The sequence below is a fragment of the Lactuca sativa genome, chromosome 8, assembly GCF_002870075.4.
Source record: "Lactuca sativa cultivar Salinas chromosome 8, Lsat_Salinas_v11, whole genome shotgun sequence".
NCBI lineage: Eukaryota > Viridiplantae > Streptophyta > Magnoliopsida > Asterales > Asteraceae > Lactuca > Lactuca sativa.
In genome coordinates, this window is record NC_056630.2 from 110,296,336 (window position 1) to 110,313,572 (window position 17,237).

At 33.6% G+C, this 17,237-nt stretch overlaps 1 protein-coding gene across 1 annotated transcript; it reads right to left on the reverse strand.

Moving 5' to 3' along the window:
* Positions 1–9,806: 9,806 nt before the first annotated feature.
* On the reverse strand, positions 9,807–12,858 carry LOC111893207 (phosphoinositide phospholipase C 4). Its single transcript, XM_023889277.3, has 7 exons — positions 12,141–12,858; positions 11,810–12,006; positions 11,193–11,726; positions 10,908–11,025; positions 10,397–10,549; positions 10,218–10,304; positions 9,807–10,102 (listed from the first exon to the last, which is right to left on the reverse strand). The coding sequence occupies exons 1-7, from the start codon at positions 12,447–12,449 to the stop codon at positions 9,809–9,811; spliced, it is 1,692 nt and encodes a 563-aa protein (XP_023745045.1). The 5' UTR covers positions 12,450–12,858; the 3' UTR covers positions 9,807–9,808.
* Positions 12,859–17,237: the final 4,379 nt, after the last annotated feature.

Below are 17,237 nucleotides of genomic sequence, written 5' to 3' on the forward strand. Positions count from 1 at the left end.
TTTAAGGCATTAAATGGCCCCTTTGAGGAGTTTACGGCCCTAAGCAAGGGATCTTACGGCCGTAAGCTCCTATACACACCTTCTTTTGGTGTTTTAAGGCTCTATCTTGTTAGTGGAATTTTTCTAAGTCCAAATCCAAAAGGCATGAGTGAGTTTAAGGTCTTTAAGGGCTTCATTAGGGAGTTTACGGCCCAAGGACAACTCCTAAGGGAGTTTACGGCCGTAAACTCTCATTCCTTGAGTTTTGTGAAGTTTCAAGCCCCTAATACCTTGCTAGTAATTTACAATGAAGTGTGAGGCCATTTGGGGGAATTAAAACCAACATTTAGGCATGTTTGAGGGGGTTTACGGCCTTGACACATGTCTGGGCTGTAAAATCCTTTTGTGCCTTCATTTCATTGTGTTTAATTGTGCTAAACCCAAAATACTAAGTCCCTAAATTATGTATGAAGCCTAAGGGTGATTTAGGAGTGTTTTTGGGGCACTTTTGCAAGGTTTAGAGGTGTTTACAGCCTAAGCATGTGCTTGGGCCGTAAACTCTCTTTTATGCCTCAAATCATTGTGTTTTTATGATTAAACACTCCTAGACGAGTTCCTTAATTGGTTCCTAGGCTTAAAGGGACAAACTTGGGTCATTTTGGCCACATTTTGGGTGTTTACGGCCTAAGGAGGAGCTTAGGTCGTGAACTCCTTTTCAACAACTTAAATGGTCCAATTTTAAGCTATAATCATGAATCATAATGTTTAGAGTAAGCTAGGGTAAGTGGACTTACGATTTGGAAGCGTTTGGTTGCGGATTCGGGGCGAAAACGAGTCTACAGAGAGAGTATAGAGAGAGAGTGTAAAAAGTCTCCAATTGACTCCACTCACCATTATATAGGGTTCCGAGTCGGGGCTCAGTGGAATTTTACCCGATACTGCCGTTAAACGGGGCTTTTGGTCGCACCCGATTTAGTGGTCGTAATAATAAAAACTAACTTTTCCAAATAAATGGAAGTGTGTGTTATGTGTTTTTATTTCTTTTTATCACGACTTAACGGCATATTAAATGTAAACAAATGGAATGTTTATTAAATTGACGACCTCTAATTAACGGAACTTTATAAACTGGAATATTTCGTTAACGGTAACGGGGAAATGTAACGGAACAACTTGGGTTGTCACACTATGCACTTACTTGTTAAAGTGACGACTCAAAATCCGGGCAGTGTTTCGCTTCTAGCAACTGTCTTTTCCTTTGATGTAATTTAGTGTCATTATTGTTAGATAAGGTGTCTAAGTCCATAACAATATTTGAGATGCACTTGACCCGGCCCGGCATGGTCCATTTGGGTTGCACTTCACCCGAACGATTTGGATAACCTTTTGAGAATAATATGTTTATGATTTGTTAATATATTATAAGTTATAATTTATTAATATGAAATCATATTATTTAATTAGTATTGATCCTAAATTAATTTAGTGATAAAAAAGGTGACTAATTAAATATGAGCTCTTGTATTTATATAGTGTGAGCTAATACTCATTTGGAATGGGCTAGGCTTGCATGGGAGTCCATGGATGGTCCATGGAGCTTTTAACCCATGGATCCTTGGAAAGGAAGAGTCATGGGTATTAGGGTTTACATGGATGTAACCCTAATCCTCCACACTATATAAAGGAGTCCTTGACACTTGATTTGGGATTAGTTGTGTGTGTACAAGAGTGGTGGCCAAATTCAAGAGTGTGCATTATTCTCTCAAGAGTTTTCCAAAGTTTGTGGTGATTTGTGATTTCCATTTGAGGCATCCACACTATTGGTGCTAGGCTCTCAAACTCCAAAGAATCAACCACTACTAAAATTTCTACTAGTACTTTTATGATTCAAGTTCCCCATGTCATGCTAGTTAGCATGTAAACCTTGGAATTTCTTATTTGCATGTATTTTAGAGAAAACATAGATTCAAGGTTCATAGGGTTGCATGTACACAATATGAGTGTTAGAATGCTCAAAACCCAACAATGGTATCAGAGTCTAGGATTGTTTTCTTGAATACTTAATGCAAAATGCTGAAAAAAGTCGATTTTCTGCCCACTGGACAGTGAACTCGCCAAGTCCATGGGGGAACTCGACGAGTCCATGTACATCTTCATCCTACTTGTCGAGTAGGTTCATGCACTCGACGAGTAGGAGGCCAAGAGTGCAGTTTTTTGAGTTTTTAAGCTGAATTGGACTATAATCATTACACTAAACTGTTTTGGACTTATAAAACTTGTTTTTGATGTTGTAATGATTATGCTAATCCAATTTCAAAGGCTATTATCAAAATTTCAAGTTTTGTATGTGTTCATATAATTTTTGAAATTGTTGATATTGATGTTCATGAACTTATGAGTTTTGTTAGATCATAGGAATTATTTGCAAATTGTTTGTTAGTTAATTCTTGATCTTGATGTGTTTTAATGGAATCCATAATTTGTCCTTAAGTTATGGATTACCAAAAGTCTTTTCTTTAAATCCCATTAAAAACCATAGGTTACACAAGTTGAAGAGTCTTTTCATCATAAATAGTTTTATGGACTCCATAACTTGTCCTCAAGTTATGGATGTCCAAGAGGCTCTTCATTAAAATTTCTTTAAACCTTCATTAAACTCATAAGTTATGAAAATCCAAAAGTTTTTGAATTGTTCAAAACTTGCCCTCATGTTTTGGAATTTGTAAAGTCTCACACACACTTTAGTTCCAACTCTTAGAGTTTTAAAAGTTAAAATTCAACCCTTATACTTTATAGTATTATAGGTTAAGAATATATATATGTATAAGAGCAAGTCAGTCTTGCCGCTAGTAGGCCTCCTTCACGAAGCCAGTCTATAAGGGGGTATAAGGTTGTTACGTATAAAATGGCAACTTAATGGGTGTCTACTCTCACCCACTACTCCCTTGACTGTGGAGGGTCGTTAGCCGAACGGGTAGGACAAGGACTATAATTCTCATTAAAAGTATAATGATGAAATAAAGTAACTAAATCTTTTATAAATCCCAATCTTAGTTACTTTAGGAAAATGTGAATTTGGTGCCAACCCATGAAATTTACACTTTGCACCTTACCAAGTCGTTGGTGGAGCATGTGTGGTTAACCGACACACTAACTTGGACTAGTAAGGATGGCAAAGGGTGACTTAATGTTTATCATAGATCGGTGTAGCGCGTGTGGTTAACCGGCACATCGATTAGGTGATATTATTAAGGGTACCGCGTGAATTTGCATGGTTATTCACACATTGTTTTGTGATCCTCGGCATCCCAGTCACAAAATCTGAAGGGCACAATCGATATTGAAACATGTCATTGAAAATTTCAATGAATCTCAAAAGATCTAGGAGTTTCAAATTCAATTAAAACCTAATTTTATTTTGTTTTTCATGGTGGAAATTGGTGAATCGTCATTCACATACCTTTAAATATTCTATAGCTTGGATTACGACATCCCTCTTCCAAGTTATAAAATATTGTGTTGGGTCCTAGCCTTAATATTTCATATTGGGTGTTATATTAAGGATTTTTTTAAATCAACTGACTTGAATCTCTCCCATTGTAGATGTCTGGTTCAGACAAGTATGATCTTCCCAAATCTCTTGAAGGTGATGTCCCACAACATCATGCTTCACTTCCTCCACCTCCTCCAATTATTCTTCCCGACCCACAAGCTCAAAGACTTGAAAAGTTCAAACTCACTCAAGTCCTATTGGATAGTAAACACAAGGATGGAAAGCCAGTGTGTGCACATGTCTTGAAGATGAAGGCACACATTGACAGACTAAGGATGATGGGTGTCGGGTTCCCAATGAAGTTGGCTATTGACTGGGTTCTTCAGTCACTTCCTTAGTCATATAGTGAGTTTGTTAAAGACTACTATGTAACAGGTCTCGACATGACCCTAATAGATCTTACCTATATGCTAATTGCTGCTGAATCAGCAATGATTTGGCGCAATGGTCAAGCAAATTTGATTGGAAGGTCTGCCTCCCAAGCTGACATGGACATCCCAGAAATGATTCCTTCTCATAAAGGGAAGGAATTGGCCATGGTCAAAAGTGATGATCATAATAGAAAGGCCATTTTCTGAGACTGCTCTAAGTGCTGGCTCAGATGAGCCTGTGTGTTTTTATTGCATAGGAAAGGGACACTGGAATCAAAGCTGCCCTGACAATATTTGATAAGGTGTCTAAGTCCATAACAGTATTTGAGATGCACTTGACCCGACCCGGCATGATCCATTTGGGTTGCACTTCACCCAAACGATTTGGATAACCTTTTGAGAATAATATGTTTATGATTTGTTAATATATTATAAGTTATAATATATTAATATGAAATCATATTATTTAATTAGTATTGATCATAAATTAATTTAGAATTAATTTAGTGATAAAAAGGGTGACTAATTAAATATGGGCTCTTGTATTTATATAGTGTGGGCTAATACTCATTTGGAATGGGCTAGGCTTGCATGGGAGTCCATGGATGGTCCATGGAGCTTTTAACCCATGGATCCTTTGAAAGGAAGAGTCATGGGTATTAGGGTTTACATGGATGTAACCCTAATCCTCCACACTATATAAAGGAGTCCTTGGCACTTGATTTGGGACTAGTTGTGTGTGTACAAGAGTGGTGGCCAAATTCAAGAGTGTACATTATTCTCTCAAGAGTTTTCCAAAATTTTTGGTGATTTGTGATTTCCATTTGAGGCATCCACACTATTGGTGCTAGGCTCTCAAACTCCAAGGAATCAACCACTACTAAAAGGTATGTCATTCTACTAGTACTTTTATGATTCAAGTTCCCCATGCCATGCTAGTTAGGATGTAAACCTTGGAATTTCTTATTTGCATGTATTTTAGAGAAAACATAGATCCAAGGTTTATAGGGTTGCATGTACACAATAAGAGTGTTAAAATGCTCAAAACCCAACAGTTATCACTAAGTCTTAGTCTAATATTTATTGCCACTAATTATTAGTCTAGATTCACCATTGACTCAAAGTCTACTTCAAGATCTATCAAGTTATATGTTATGTATATGTCGACATAGTATGGTTGGGATGAGGAAGTATTGCTTTGTGCGGTAGCCAACAAACCTGGGAGCAAGCCAAACATAAGTTGTGGGCCTGTAGGTCAAGCTAGACTTATGTTGTAGGTTCGGGAGCAAGCCAGATATGAGCTATGGGCCTGAAGGGTAAGCTATACTCATATTGTGGGCTCAGGAGTAATCCAGTATGTTAGATATGGACCCAACATATGTTGTTATATGTTTGTGTGCTGGTACTTTAGGGGAACTCGCTAAGCTTTGGCTTACAATTTCAATTTATTGTTTCAGGTATTTCAGATGACTATGGCAAGGCGAAAGCGTAATCGTGCACATCTTCCTGTTTTTATGGTATTGGGTCTTGGTAAAACTTCGATTTTGAATAATACTTTTGAAACAACGGATTTGTAAACACTTTATGGATGAAATGAGTTGTTTTGAAAATTTTAAATTTCTATGATTTTTGGGATGTTACAATATAGTAATTGTATTACATATATAATTTTTTTAGTCTTTACATATTCTTTTATAATATTTTATAATTATATGTAAGGTTAAGTTTAAACAGTTTAAAATTATATGATTTAAACAAGTTATCGTTAACTATACTTTTAATTAATTGATTTCAAATCATTATCTATAATTCCTAGTCTTTTAGGCATATTTATCTGTGACAACCGTCACTTTCTGGTTAAGTCAAAGTCAAATAAAGTCAACAAGTCAAATCGGTTAACTCAATTAACCCTTGTATATTAGGGTTTAAATTATGCTTACTATTGTACAACACACCATCTTAATGCAAAGTATCACTTAGAGTTCTCATGTGTTCAGAAAATCTAAACCCTAATCAGGGTAAGTGATGGAACTACTCGATAAAACATTTTTACATACCCTCCGGGGACGTATAACACTCATAACGAGGCTTAATGGGGTTTATAAACCTTGCATTTCGAAGCTAAACACTCAAAAAGGTCGCAAACAAAGTCTCTCTCAATCTCTCTCACTCCATCTCTCTCTCTCTCCCAAATCTCTCTCTCTCTCTCTCTCCCAATTCTCTCTCAAAACCTCTTTCAACTTTTTATAGTCACTCGGGTCATCCTGACCCTTAACTTAGTCAAAAACCACTCGAATCGGGAAGTTTATTTTAAAAACAGCCTTAAAGGACCGAAGCCTCTTATAGAACCGAAACCTCTTATAGAACCGAAGCCTCTCCATTAGAACCGAAACTACTATTAAAGACTGAATCCACCTTCAGTTCGGTTCCTTGCACTTCGGTTCTTTGCACTTCGATTCGGTCCATCACTTCGGTTCGGTCCATTTCGCATTCGGTTTCCTCCTTGGCCAACTTCGCTTGCGAGATCCCTCAGACAGAACCCACTTTCGGTCCTCAGCTTCATGAACCGAACCCTCACATGTTCGATCCTCACTTCCGGTTTTCAAGTAGTTTTGTGTTTTAGGCCCGTTTTTCATGATTTTAATGTGAGATTTTCACCCAAACTCATATTTTGACATATAAGACCCCATATATTCATATTTTAATCATATTTTAAGGAAAATCTCTAACTATGGAGGATATCTATTGTGCAAGATATTGTTTAAGAGTGTGACTTTTTCCATAAAGCTATGATACCAACCACTCCCATACCCACTCCATGACATCTTCTTGTCAATATTCCCCTCTAGCTAGTAAACTATTTGTACTTTCACACCCTTCTCCAACAAGTTACAATAATTCAAGTCTTGCAATGATGTTATGTAAATTCAAACGAGGTGTTGATTAGTGTCAAAGGATTTGGATCCATCAATTGCTTTGAAGAAGCATTACTGAAAACCCGAGGTCAATCGTATGTTGACTTGTGGAGACTAATATGATATTTGACTAAGAGAGTTGCGATGTAGCTTACATCGCAGTTGTGGTGTGTTGTGGTTGATGGTAGTAGTTGTTACAGGGGAAATGAATTATAAGTCCAACGAAGTTTTCAAACCGTTCAAAAAACCCCAATTATGTTTTGTCTATTCAAGAAAATCCAACGAACTTAACATTTTGTCTAAAAAAGCCCAACTAACTTACAGTTCTCATTTAGGGTCAATCGGCTAATGAAAGTCAACGAATGACATGGCTTATGACGTGTAATTAAATATCGGAAAATGACTTGTAAGACCAACGAAGTTTCTAAACTGTTCACAAAAGCCCCGATCATGTTTTGTTTGTTGAAAAAAATCCAACGAACTTACGCTTTTGTTCAATCCTCATTAGAGGCAACCAGATTCATTAGGTATACAACTAGTTGGAAATGACATGAAATTATATTTAATGAAATGGAATAAACAAATTAGAATTGCCCTTTATATTGATTTAGGGCTTGGAGAAGAGAAAAATGAACAACGTCAGTGTTTGATCTCTTGTAATAGCTACCGTTTGAACAAGCCTTGAACTTTTTTCTCTGGATGATCCTCCGTTCTAAATGTCCAAATCCAAGAAGGGCGTCCACATCCACAAGGGTTTTCATCATCAAATATTTTCTTTGTGGATCTTGAGTCGGACATCAACGATTGAGAGGAAGAATAAGAAGTAGCTATTACAAGAGATCGAACACAGACGTCGTTCGTTGTTCTCTTCTCCAAGCCCTAAATCGATATATAAAGGACAATTCTAATCTGTTTATTCCATTTCATTAAATATAATGTCATGTTATTTTCAACTAGTTGTATACGTGATGAATCTGGTTGCATTTAATGAGAATTGAACAAAAGCGTAAGTTCGTTAGGTTTTTTTCAACGAACAAAACATGATTGGGGTTTTTTGAACGGTTTTGAAACTTCGTTGGTCTTACAAGTCATTTTCTGATATTTAATTACACGTCATAAGTCATGTCATTCGTTGACTTTCATTAGCCGGTTGACCCTAAATGAGAAGTGAACGAAAGTGTAAGTTAGTTGGGCTTTTTTAGACAAAAGGTTAAATTCGTTGGGTTTTCTTGAATCGAAAAAACATAATTGGGTTTTTTGAACGGTTTGAAAACTTAGTTGGGCTTATAATTCATTTTCCCGTTGTTATACGGTATGTGATGCTCAGTTCTAAGAAGCTACAATTCCGAGTACCAAAGTTGTGGTGCTTAATGGTGATGTCTTGGGATTTTAGGCCCCGACTCACAAGCTGTCCTAGGTTAACATTTTTCATTACAAATAAATATCCATGTATATTTGTAACAAAAAGCTGAAAACATTTGTGATGGTTGTACATTCTACAATATAATAAAATCTCCTTATAGTTCAATGGTAGATTAGCATGCTTACTGTGACTGTGCGAACCACGTAAATCCTTGTTTTCTTGTTTTTTACTTCGCATCTTTGTTTTGTGTGTTTATCACATCTTTAATCATAACACTTGTATCAGAGTTATGGCTGAAGACATGGAGGTTAAGATCAATAAATTTGAAGGTCTTTGACTTTTGGAAGATGTCGATCGTAGATTATCTCTATTGGAATAAATTACATGTACCCATTGTCTCGAAAGATACTTGAAGCGACGAATCAGGAGGATTGAACCATGTTGAATTGGTGGCCTCTTGGAGTTGTCAAATTCTCATTCTCATAGAATGACGTGTATGCAATTGTCAACAAGATGACATTTGTTAGGTTAATTCTAGGCATTATCTAACATGTATGATAAAACAACGGTTGGGAATAATGTTTTCTTAATTAGATACTTAGTGAATATGAAGATGAAGGAAGGAATTCCGATGACAGCTCACATACAGTTTAATTCGATACTATCTAGGTTAGTATCAGTTGAAATTAAATTTGATGATAAAATCCACGCGTTAGTGTTATTATATTCATTTTTCGAGAGTTGTTCTGGAACAGGTACAATAGCAGTTCATCAAGAACTACTAACCTTACATTTGAAGGCATTCACGATTTGATCCTAGATGAGGATATCTGCAAGGGGAATGTTCTAGCATTTCGTTGAGTACAAAAGAAAGGAATTAGAAATAAAGTAGAGGGGATAACGAGAAAGGAAGATCGTGTTGGAAATAGGTTTCTAATATCATAACTAATTGGTATAACGTTGAAAATAATAGCAAAGTCTCTTTTATGTTGCCCTCAAGAGCTAAAATAGCTACAACTAATTAGAGAGATTGAGATAAATAGTTTATTAATTTATTACAGGTCAATAAATTAATTAGAATTAATTTGGAATTAGTTACATTTAATCTAAAGGTACATTGGGTGAATAGTAATTGTTTAATAGTTGAGCGACATCAATATTTTGGAATTCCCTGCAAGTGGATGGTTTTGAGTAGCTTACAGACAACTTCTAGAATCAATCTAGATAATAGATAAGGAAAAGATTTAAATCATGATTAAATTTGATTATTTAATTGATTCAAATCTTAAAGTTCTAGGGTTTTTACTCTTTTGGGTGTGACCCATTAGAGGTATTCTACTTTGGGTGCTAAACTTTCCAAGAGCAACAAGGAGATCGAAATCACCAAGTCTTCAAGCGACAAGTTCAATTTTTTCAAAAGGTTAGTAATAGCTTTTCCTTTCATAAACATGTATACAAGGTTTTATTTCAATATTGAAAGACAACAACTCTTTCCTACAACAAATGACACAATCTCTACAAAAGAAAACGATAGACACGAACTAGCATGCCAAGCCCACCTCTAAAATTGAAAAATAAGCTAATCTAAGTTAACATAAACTAGAAAATGAGATGGTTGGTCCATATTTTAGATGAACTCGAACCGCATGAGTAACCTGGCGGATGTATATTGATCTCCTTTACGGTTACATAGTGGGATTGCACGAATCCCTGGCCTCAACTCAGAAACAGGCAAACAAATTTGTCCAGCAAAATTATCTTTTTCTGACATGTTGTAACCATGTACTTCAATACGAAGTAAAGCTAATTCAGGAACTGCTAATGGAAATGTAAACTCTTCATTCCAAACAGGTGTCCAGTTGTCCTCTTTGATCTTTGTCTTTTTCATTTTCTTATCAACAGGTGCTCCAGCTATACCCACCTGTCTCATTAATCCACCATTTCATATACTATTTAATTACCATTTCATTTAAACATATATATTTTAATAGTACAACTTTGATTGTTAAGCTGAGAGAGTAAAGATAGTTAATTACCCTGGTGTAGAAATCTGGTGGGGAGTATTTATCGAAATGAGTTTTCTTAAAATCCAAATGCCATCCATCTCCCATATAAATATTCACCTGTTAAATAAAATATCACAATGTAAGAAGAATTATTCCTAGTTTAAGCAGCTAGAATATTTTGCTAATAAGGGTATTAACTATTAATTGACCTTTAAAGATGTTTTAGCTGGAATCTTTGCTTTAAGATTAAGCACCTCATTCTTGGGCCCATATCCCATTAAAAAATCTGGTTTTTTCACATAACCACAACCTCCATTAGATCTGAACATTCCATGCATTAACCACAGTGATCTACCATATCCCTGCATTAAATATAATATTAATTATAGACATTAATTGGTTACTAAGACATCCAACTCTATAAAGTTTAAGGAACTCCACTTTACATACACCTTTACCATTTATTGCATACAATGCATTGAACTCCAACATATTTTAAAAGAAAAAAACTTTTTTTTTTTTCCAGTGAGTTCCAAACCCATTGAATGCCAGCTTGGCATGGGTTTAATCCATTGAAAGCCAACTAAGCATTTCACCTTATTAAACCATGCATTGTGGATGCTCTTAATACTTTGTTATTTACCATTAAACCATACTTTGTTATTTAGCATTAATATTTTTTGTTGTTTAAGAAGTTATAGGTATAGAAAAGTAGCTAACCTGCATATTAAATGCAACCATTTGAGCTCCATGCAGCCAACCAATTAATGGTTTGTAATTGGAAGAGGTAATACGAGTTCCTTTTGGATAAATCCTAAGAATATTCTTCTGGCTGAACCTGGCAAAAAAAAAAAACATTCACAATACATATAAGAAATACAGATATGATCATAAAATTCGTATTATTAATCTGTAACACCTTAAACCATAAGTTATAGACAAGCAAAGTAACCTATGTATCAAATTAATGGAATGTTTTGTTATCAAACTTTATATAATTTATACCTTACTACATCATGGCCATGATTTTCTACAGCCTTTTCGAGTGCTTGTTCAACCAAACTTAGGCGTCTAACTTCATCATTTTCAACTTTCAATGCATGCTTCAATCCACCTTTAGGTTTGCCAGCATGAATTGCAATTAGCTGCTTGTAAACAGGAGATGAAGGTGATGTTTTTCCTTCAATGTCATTTTCTGACTGCAACATATAACACACACCATCATCATCAGAAACCTGGCACTTTCTTGACCTACTTTGCTTGTCATCTTCAGCTGTAAGGTACTCTTTTGGAGGTTTGGTTGAAATCAAGATTCGATACTTTAAGCTCTCAGGTGTTAGAAGTTCTTTCAACTTCTCTGATTCAGGGAAAAATAGCATTGACCCAAATGTTTCAGTTACCATTTGAGCTACTTTTGCTTGAAGATCAGGGGTAAGGTGGTCTTCAAGTGTTATGATGACTGGATAAGGAGAAGCTGTGAAGGCGTACTCTTTGATTGCTTTCAAACACCTCATGAGTTCTACAGGACTCGTCAGGGTCCTGCATGCAGCATGATGATGCCTGTGAATATGATGGCATACTCTTTGATTGGTTTCAAGTATGGAAGTAAGTTAATTGCATACCTTCCATGAAGAACATGCACATTAGTTTTTGATGAGTTTGGCCATAGATCAAGTTCTATGGCTCTTACACCTCGTTTGAGTGCTTTGATGATTGGAACTTCACTGCAATTGCTGCTTAACTGGTTCCCAGTCAAGTACGAGTTGTGGCCAGTGTATATGAAGTAATGGGATAAGGGAGCAGTCATGTCTTGGTGAACCTAAAATTTGGGCGAAATAAGCAACCATTCTCATCAATGAAATAGTACTTATACGAATCAAATCCAGTATGGACTTGTTAGAATTCTCAATTAACGGAAGAAATAGAATGAATATTGGATCAAATCGAAGATACCTGTGATCTAATTGGGGGATTAAGGTCGGTGTTGAAGAGAAAGTGATGGAAATCCTCTAGAGAAAGAGACTTCCTGTTTACAAACTTGGCAAGATGATGCCGCTTGTGAAGTATCTGCTCCACTATACGCTCAGCTTCCTGTCCATCGTCGGCCTGGTATTCCTCCAAAAACCGCCGGAACTGATCTGCCGTCATGTGGATCCCATCTCCGGAGTATTTCTTGAATGCTTCTTTGACGTCAGTGGGTGGCTCTGCCTCCGATCTCTTAAACTTCCTAGTAAAACACCAGCATACACTGTAATTCCCCATTACCCTTTCACTCTGTGTGTAGATTCTCTCCGGCTATTTAGGGTAAGAAATGTGGGTGATGGGAATTTGGAATTTGGGCGAGTAAGTATATATAGAGTGTGGCTAAAGGTGATGGGCGATTGAGGATTACGCAACACAAACTGACTTTCCGCGATGTGCTTCTCTTTGTAGATTCCCAAATGGAGCGATGAGAGAGAGAGAGTGTGTTTGTGTGTGAGGAATGTTGATCTTCTGCTTGATTTGGTGTCGTCGATCGTCATACGAACACACAGAATCAATCAGTCAAATGGAATGGTTGAAGTATTCGCTTCCCGCCTTATTTAAATATTATCCGTCTAATAAATAAGGAGACTGGTTCATGTCTTGCAAAATGAAACTCTTGTAATGTTAGTTGCTTCTTTGAAAAACTATCCGATTATATATATATATATATATATATATATATATATATATATATATATATATATATATATATATATATATATATATATATATATATATATATATATGGTCTCAAAAATATAGATGGTCTCAAATGAACCTAACCCTATATATATATATATATATATATATATATATATATATATATATATATATATATATATATATATATATATATATATATATATATATATATATATAGGGTTAGGTTCATTTGAGACCATCTATATTTTGTGAGACCGTGAGACGTATTTTTTTATTTTTTATTTATTTTTTTTAATTAATTCAAGTTCCGCAAATAATATTTAAAAAAAGAATTTTTGATTTTTTCCATTTATTTTGCATTTTAAAATTATTTTTTAGAATATGTACAGTGTAATATTCTATTAGAATATTTCACGTATTTTTTAAAAAAAAATGGAATTTATTTTTATTTATTTATTTTTTTTAGTTAATTCAAGTTCCGAAAATAATATTTAAAAAAAGAATTTTTAGATTTTTCCATTTATTCTGCATTTTAAAATTATTTTTTAGAATATGTCAGTGTAATATTCTATTAGAATATTTCACGTATTTTTCAAAAAAAATGGAATTTATTTTTATTTTATTTTTATTTATTTTTAGTTAATTCAAGTTCCGAAAATAATATTTAAAAAAAGAATTTTTAGATTTTTCCATTTATTCTGCATTTTAAAATTATTTTTTAGAATATGTCAGTGTAATATTCTATTAGAATATTTCACGTATTTTTCAAAAAAAATGGAATTTATTTTTATTTTATTTTTATTTATTTTTAGTTAATTCAAGTTCCAAAAATAATATTTAAAAAAGAATTTTTAGATTTTTTCATTTATTCTGCATTTTAAAATAATTTTTTAGAATATGTCAGTGTCATATTCTATTAGAATATTTCACGTATTTTTAAAAAAAACGGATTTATTTTATTATTTTATTTATTTTAGTTAATTTAAGTTCCGAAAATAATATTTAAAATTTTTTTTTTTGAATTTTTCCATTTATTTTGCATTTTAAAATTATTTTTAGATTTGATCTCACAGTCTCACAAAATTAGAATGATCTCAAATGAACCTGAACATATATATATATATATATATATATATATATATATATATATATATATATATATATATATATATATATCGATAAATACAAATATTATAATCTACTCATAAACTAACACTTAATTCTACCTATGTCCACTAGGGGACTTGCACCCTCAACCTCAAAAAAGGAAGACACCGTCTGATACCGCTGGGCTAGAAACCCTTTGATTATTATTCTTATGTTAGTTCGTATTTTTAAAATCATAAATAAAATACTTAGACATTTATGTTCTACAAGGGACGTTAGTTAAGTACTTAAGTAATGATCATATTTTATGACTTCAACAACAATTCAACAAATAAGATACTATATTATATTTTTGTTTTCTAGATGGCTAGAAAAAAACAAACAATATGATTATTTTATGGTTTCAGCAAGTAGATGATAAAATAAGATAAACCTACAATAAATTTTTAAATATATTCTAATCTTTTTATAACAATACAAAACGATTAAAATATATCTTTTTATTATTGTGTATAATTGTATATATGCTTATTATTTTGATTAGTTTAGGCATACAACATAGCTTTACGGTTTATTTTGGTTTGGTTTCTTTATATATTACCATATTGTTAGATGCATTTTATATGCATCTTTTAGCATAATTTCCTGCGTATTTCATTATAGAAAGCTAACTAGTTCCCGATTATTTTTATGTATTTCGTGTTTCATGATTATTTTGAAGAATGCCCGTTTGTTATGACTTTTCAGGACCATTTGGAGCACATTGATGATTGCGCAAGTTCGGGATGCGTTTGTAGATGCTTTGGAGCTTAACTGGAGTCTAGATCAAGGAGGGATGTCGGGAAATGATCAAAAACTGCTTGGAAGGAGGAACGACGATTAAAAGAGCCAAAAAAACTAACATGCGATCGTATCTTGTCTCCTTGCGATCGCAGGTTCCCCTTTTGCAATCGCAGGTTGCTTTCGAGGTTTTGTCGAGCCAAAAAATTCATCAGCTTAGAAAAAAACATGCGATCACAGGTTGGTCAATTTGTGTCTAAATGGCAACGTACTTCATTAAAAGTCCCGTGACTCGTTTTGTATGATACATGCGATCGCAGGTTGTCCCTTTGCGATCGCAGGTACGGCGTTTTGACAGCTAGACGTATAAATACAGCCCCATACTCTTCCAGTAACCCTAATTGGCGATTCAGAGGCTATTTTCAGAGGTTTTCAAGTGAAGAACGCAGATCTAAAGGAGACGATTCGAATCCAATTCATAGTTTAGTAAGATTTATTGTATATATTCTATTTCCACTGTTTGTAATCCGTTTTTAGCCATGTTAGGCTAAAAACTCAGAGTTCAGTTTCGCAAGACGTAACCTTTTTCGTATGATTAATCATTAGGCACTATGTTTGACTATGATTACTGTTTAGTTTGATCAATTATGTGTTAAATTGAGTGTTTGATTTTGATTTCAATTTTTGTTGGCCACTTAAATTGTTTGTGAATCATTCTAGTCATCTAATTGTTTATATCCGTAATTGTCTAGATTAATTAGTAAAAAGTGACATATATTAGATTAATTATGAGTTTAGGGTTAACTCTAATATGAAATGATCAAACAAGTTTTAACGCGTCCGAGCTTATGAGAGGTATTGAACTTTACTGGGAATTACACTGTGTCTAATGCAACTTTTCTTTATTAGTCAAGAGTTTGTTTGGTTAATTTAGTAAAAAGTTAGATTTAATTCAGAGAACTTATTTTGATTAAATGATTTTTGTAATAAAGGTCATTAGAGCTTGTTAATGAACCTTAGTACCAGTTTAAACAAGTGCATAGTCAAATATTATGTTGAAGTTTAATTATATGATTAGGGGAGTTACCGCGAAACTGGAATTGCTTTCTCTTAATTGAATTTTCATCACTTTAATTTTAGTCATTTCCTTGTCATCTTCAATTTCTATTAGTTTAATTTTCAGAAATAAATCTCCCCCTTTTTATGTTTATTGTATTCATCAAGAATTGGATCACACCTTACGTAAAGAGGTGTAGACATTAGGACGTGTCCCTGAGGATCCGACCCTGCTTACCTGTACTACCTGTTAGTGCAATAAAACAGTTTATTTTATATTTTTATTTGTTTAAATCGTGTACGACCACGGTTTTAACACATATCAATAAATTATATGTTAGTAAGAAATATATCAAATAACTATTAGAGCCTCCTGAATTTATCAAATACCCTTCCCTCTTTCGACGACCATCTGACTTTGGGGCATAGACATCTTACAAATATGACAATAGATGCAGCAAAGAAATTGGATTTTAGTAATAACTTTAATTTTATAAAATGTTATATGATTTGTTTTATAATATTGAATCATTTTTTATAAATCATTTTATGTCATTTTATATTTTTCAACAAGTTTTTATTAAATATTATTTTTATCAGTTACCAGTTATTTTTTCAGATAATCTTACAAACATAACCTAAATGATTGCATTTTCTTTGATAATTATTGTTAACACTAACATTTTTTGATTTACTGTAATAACCCTTAAATCTAAAACTGACACCAACTATGCATATCAAGTGAAAATCTTTGATTTGTTTCAATAACTTTGAATTTCATTTACAGTAAATTACATGAATGGTCCTTATGGTTTGGTATAATTTGTACATTTGGTCCCTAATTTATTTTTTTAACTCTGAAAGTCTTTATCGTTTGTTTTTTTACGCGTGTGGTCCATACTGTTTGTTTTTGTTACGTGTTTGGTCTCTCTATTACCAAAAAAAACTATTATTTAAATAGTGAAAAATAGTGGGGTAGGTAAGGTAAGGCGAGAATGGTGGGGTTGGGGGTGTGTTTATTTTAAATAAATTAAAAAATCAATTGTAAAATAGACTTTTTAGGTAAGATAGAGATCAAGTGTGTAACAAAAACAAACAGTAAGGACCTTCCAGGTTAAAAAAATAAGTTAGGAATCAAACATATAAATTATCCTAAACCATAAGGACCATTCATGTAATTTATGCTTTTTGGTTATCACCAATTTTTTTAAAATGACATTCTTTTATGACACTTTATTGGAATCTATTTTTGTCTCATTAAGTTTATTTACCTTATCGTTAGATATATGATGAATATACGTTCTCTAGACACCATAAAAAATATTTCCGACATGTTCAGTCGGATTTTGGGTTCAGACACTTCATGCTATACTGCTTTTATCATTTTTACACAATAAAACATTAAGTAGGTATATCTAT

Excerpts from the sequence above, each read along its gene's own strand:
- LOC111893207 (XM_023889277.3), bottom strand. The coding sequence starts at position 12,449 with ATGGGGAATTACAGTGTATGCTGGTGTTTTACTAGGAAGTTTAAGAGA. Across the intron at positions 10,550-10,907 it reads TGGTTGCATTTAATATGCAG|GGATATGGTAGATCACTGTG; the intron begins GTTAGCTACTTT and ends TATTTAATGCAG. Across the intron at positions 10,305-10,396 it reads CAGCTAAAACATCTTTAAAG|GTGAATATTTATATGGGAGA; the intron begins GTCAATTAATAG and ends TTTATTTAACAG.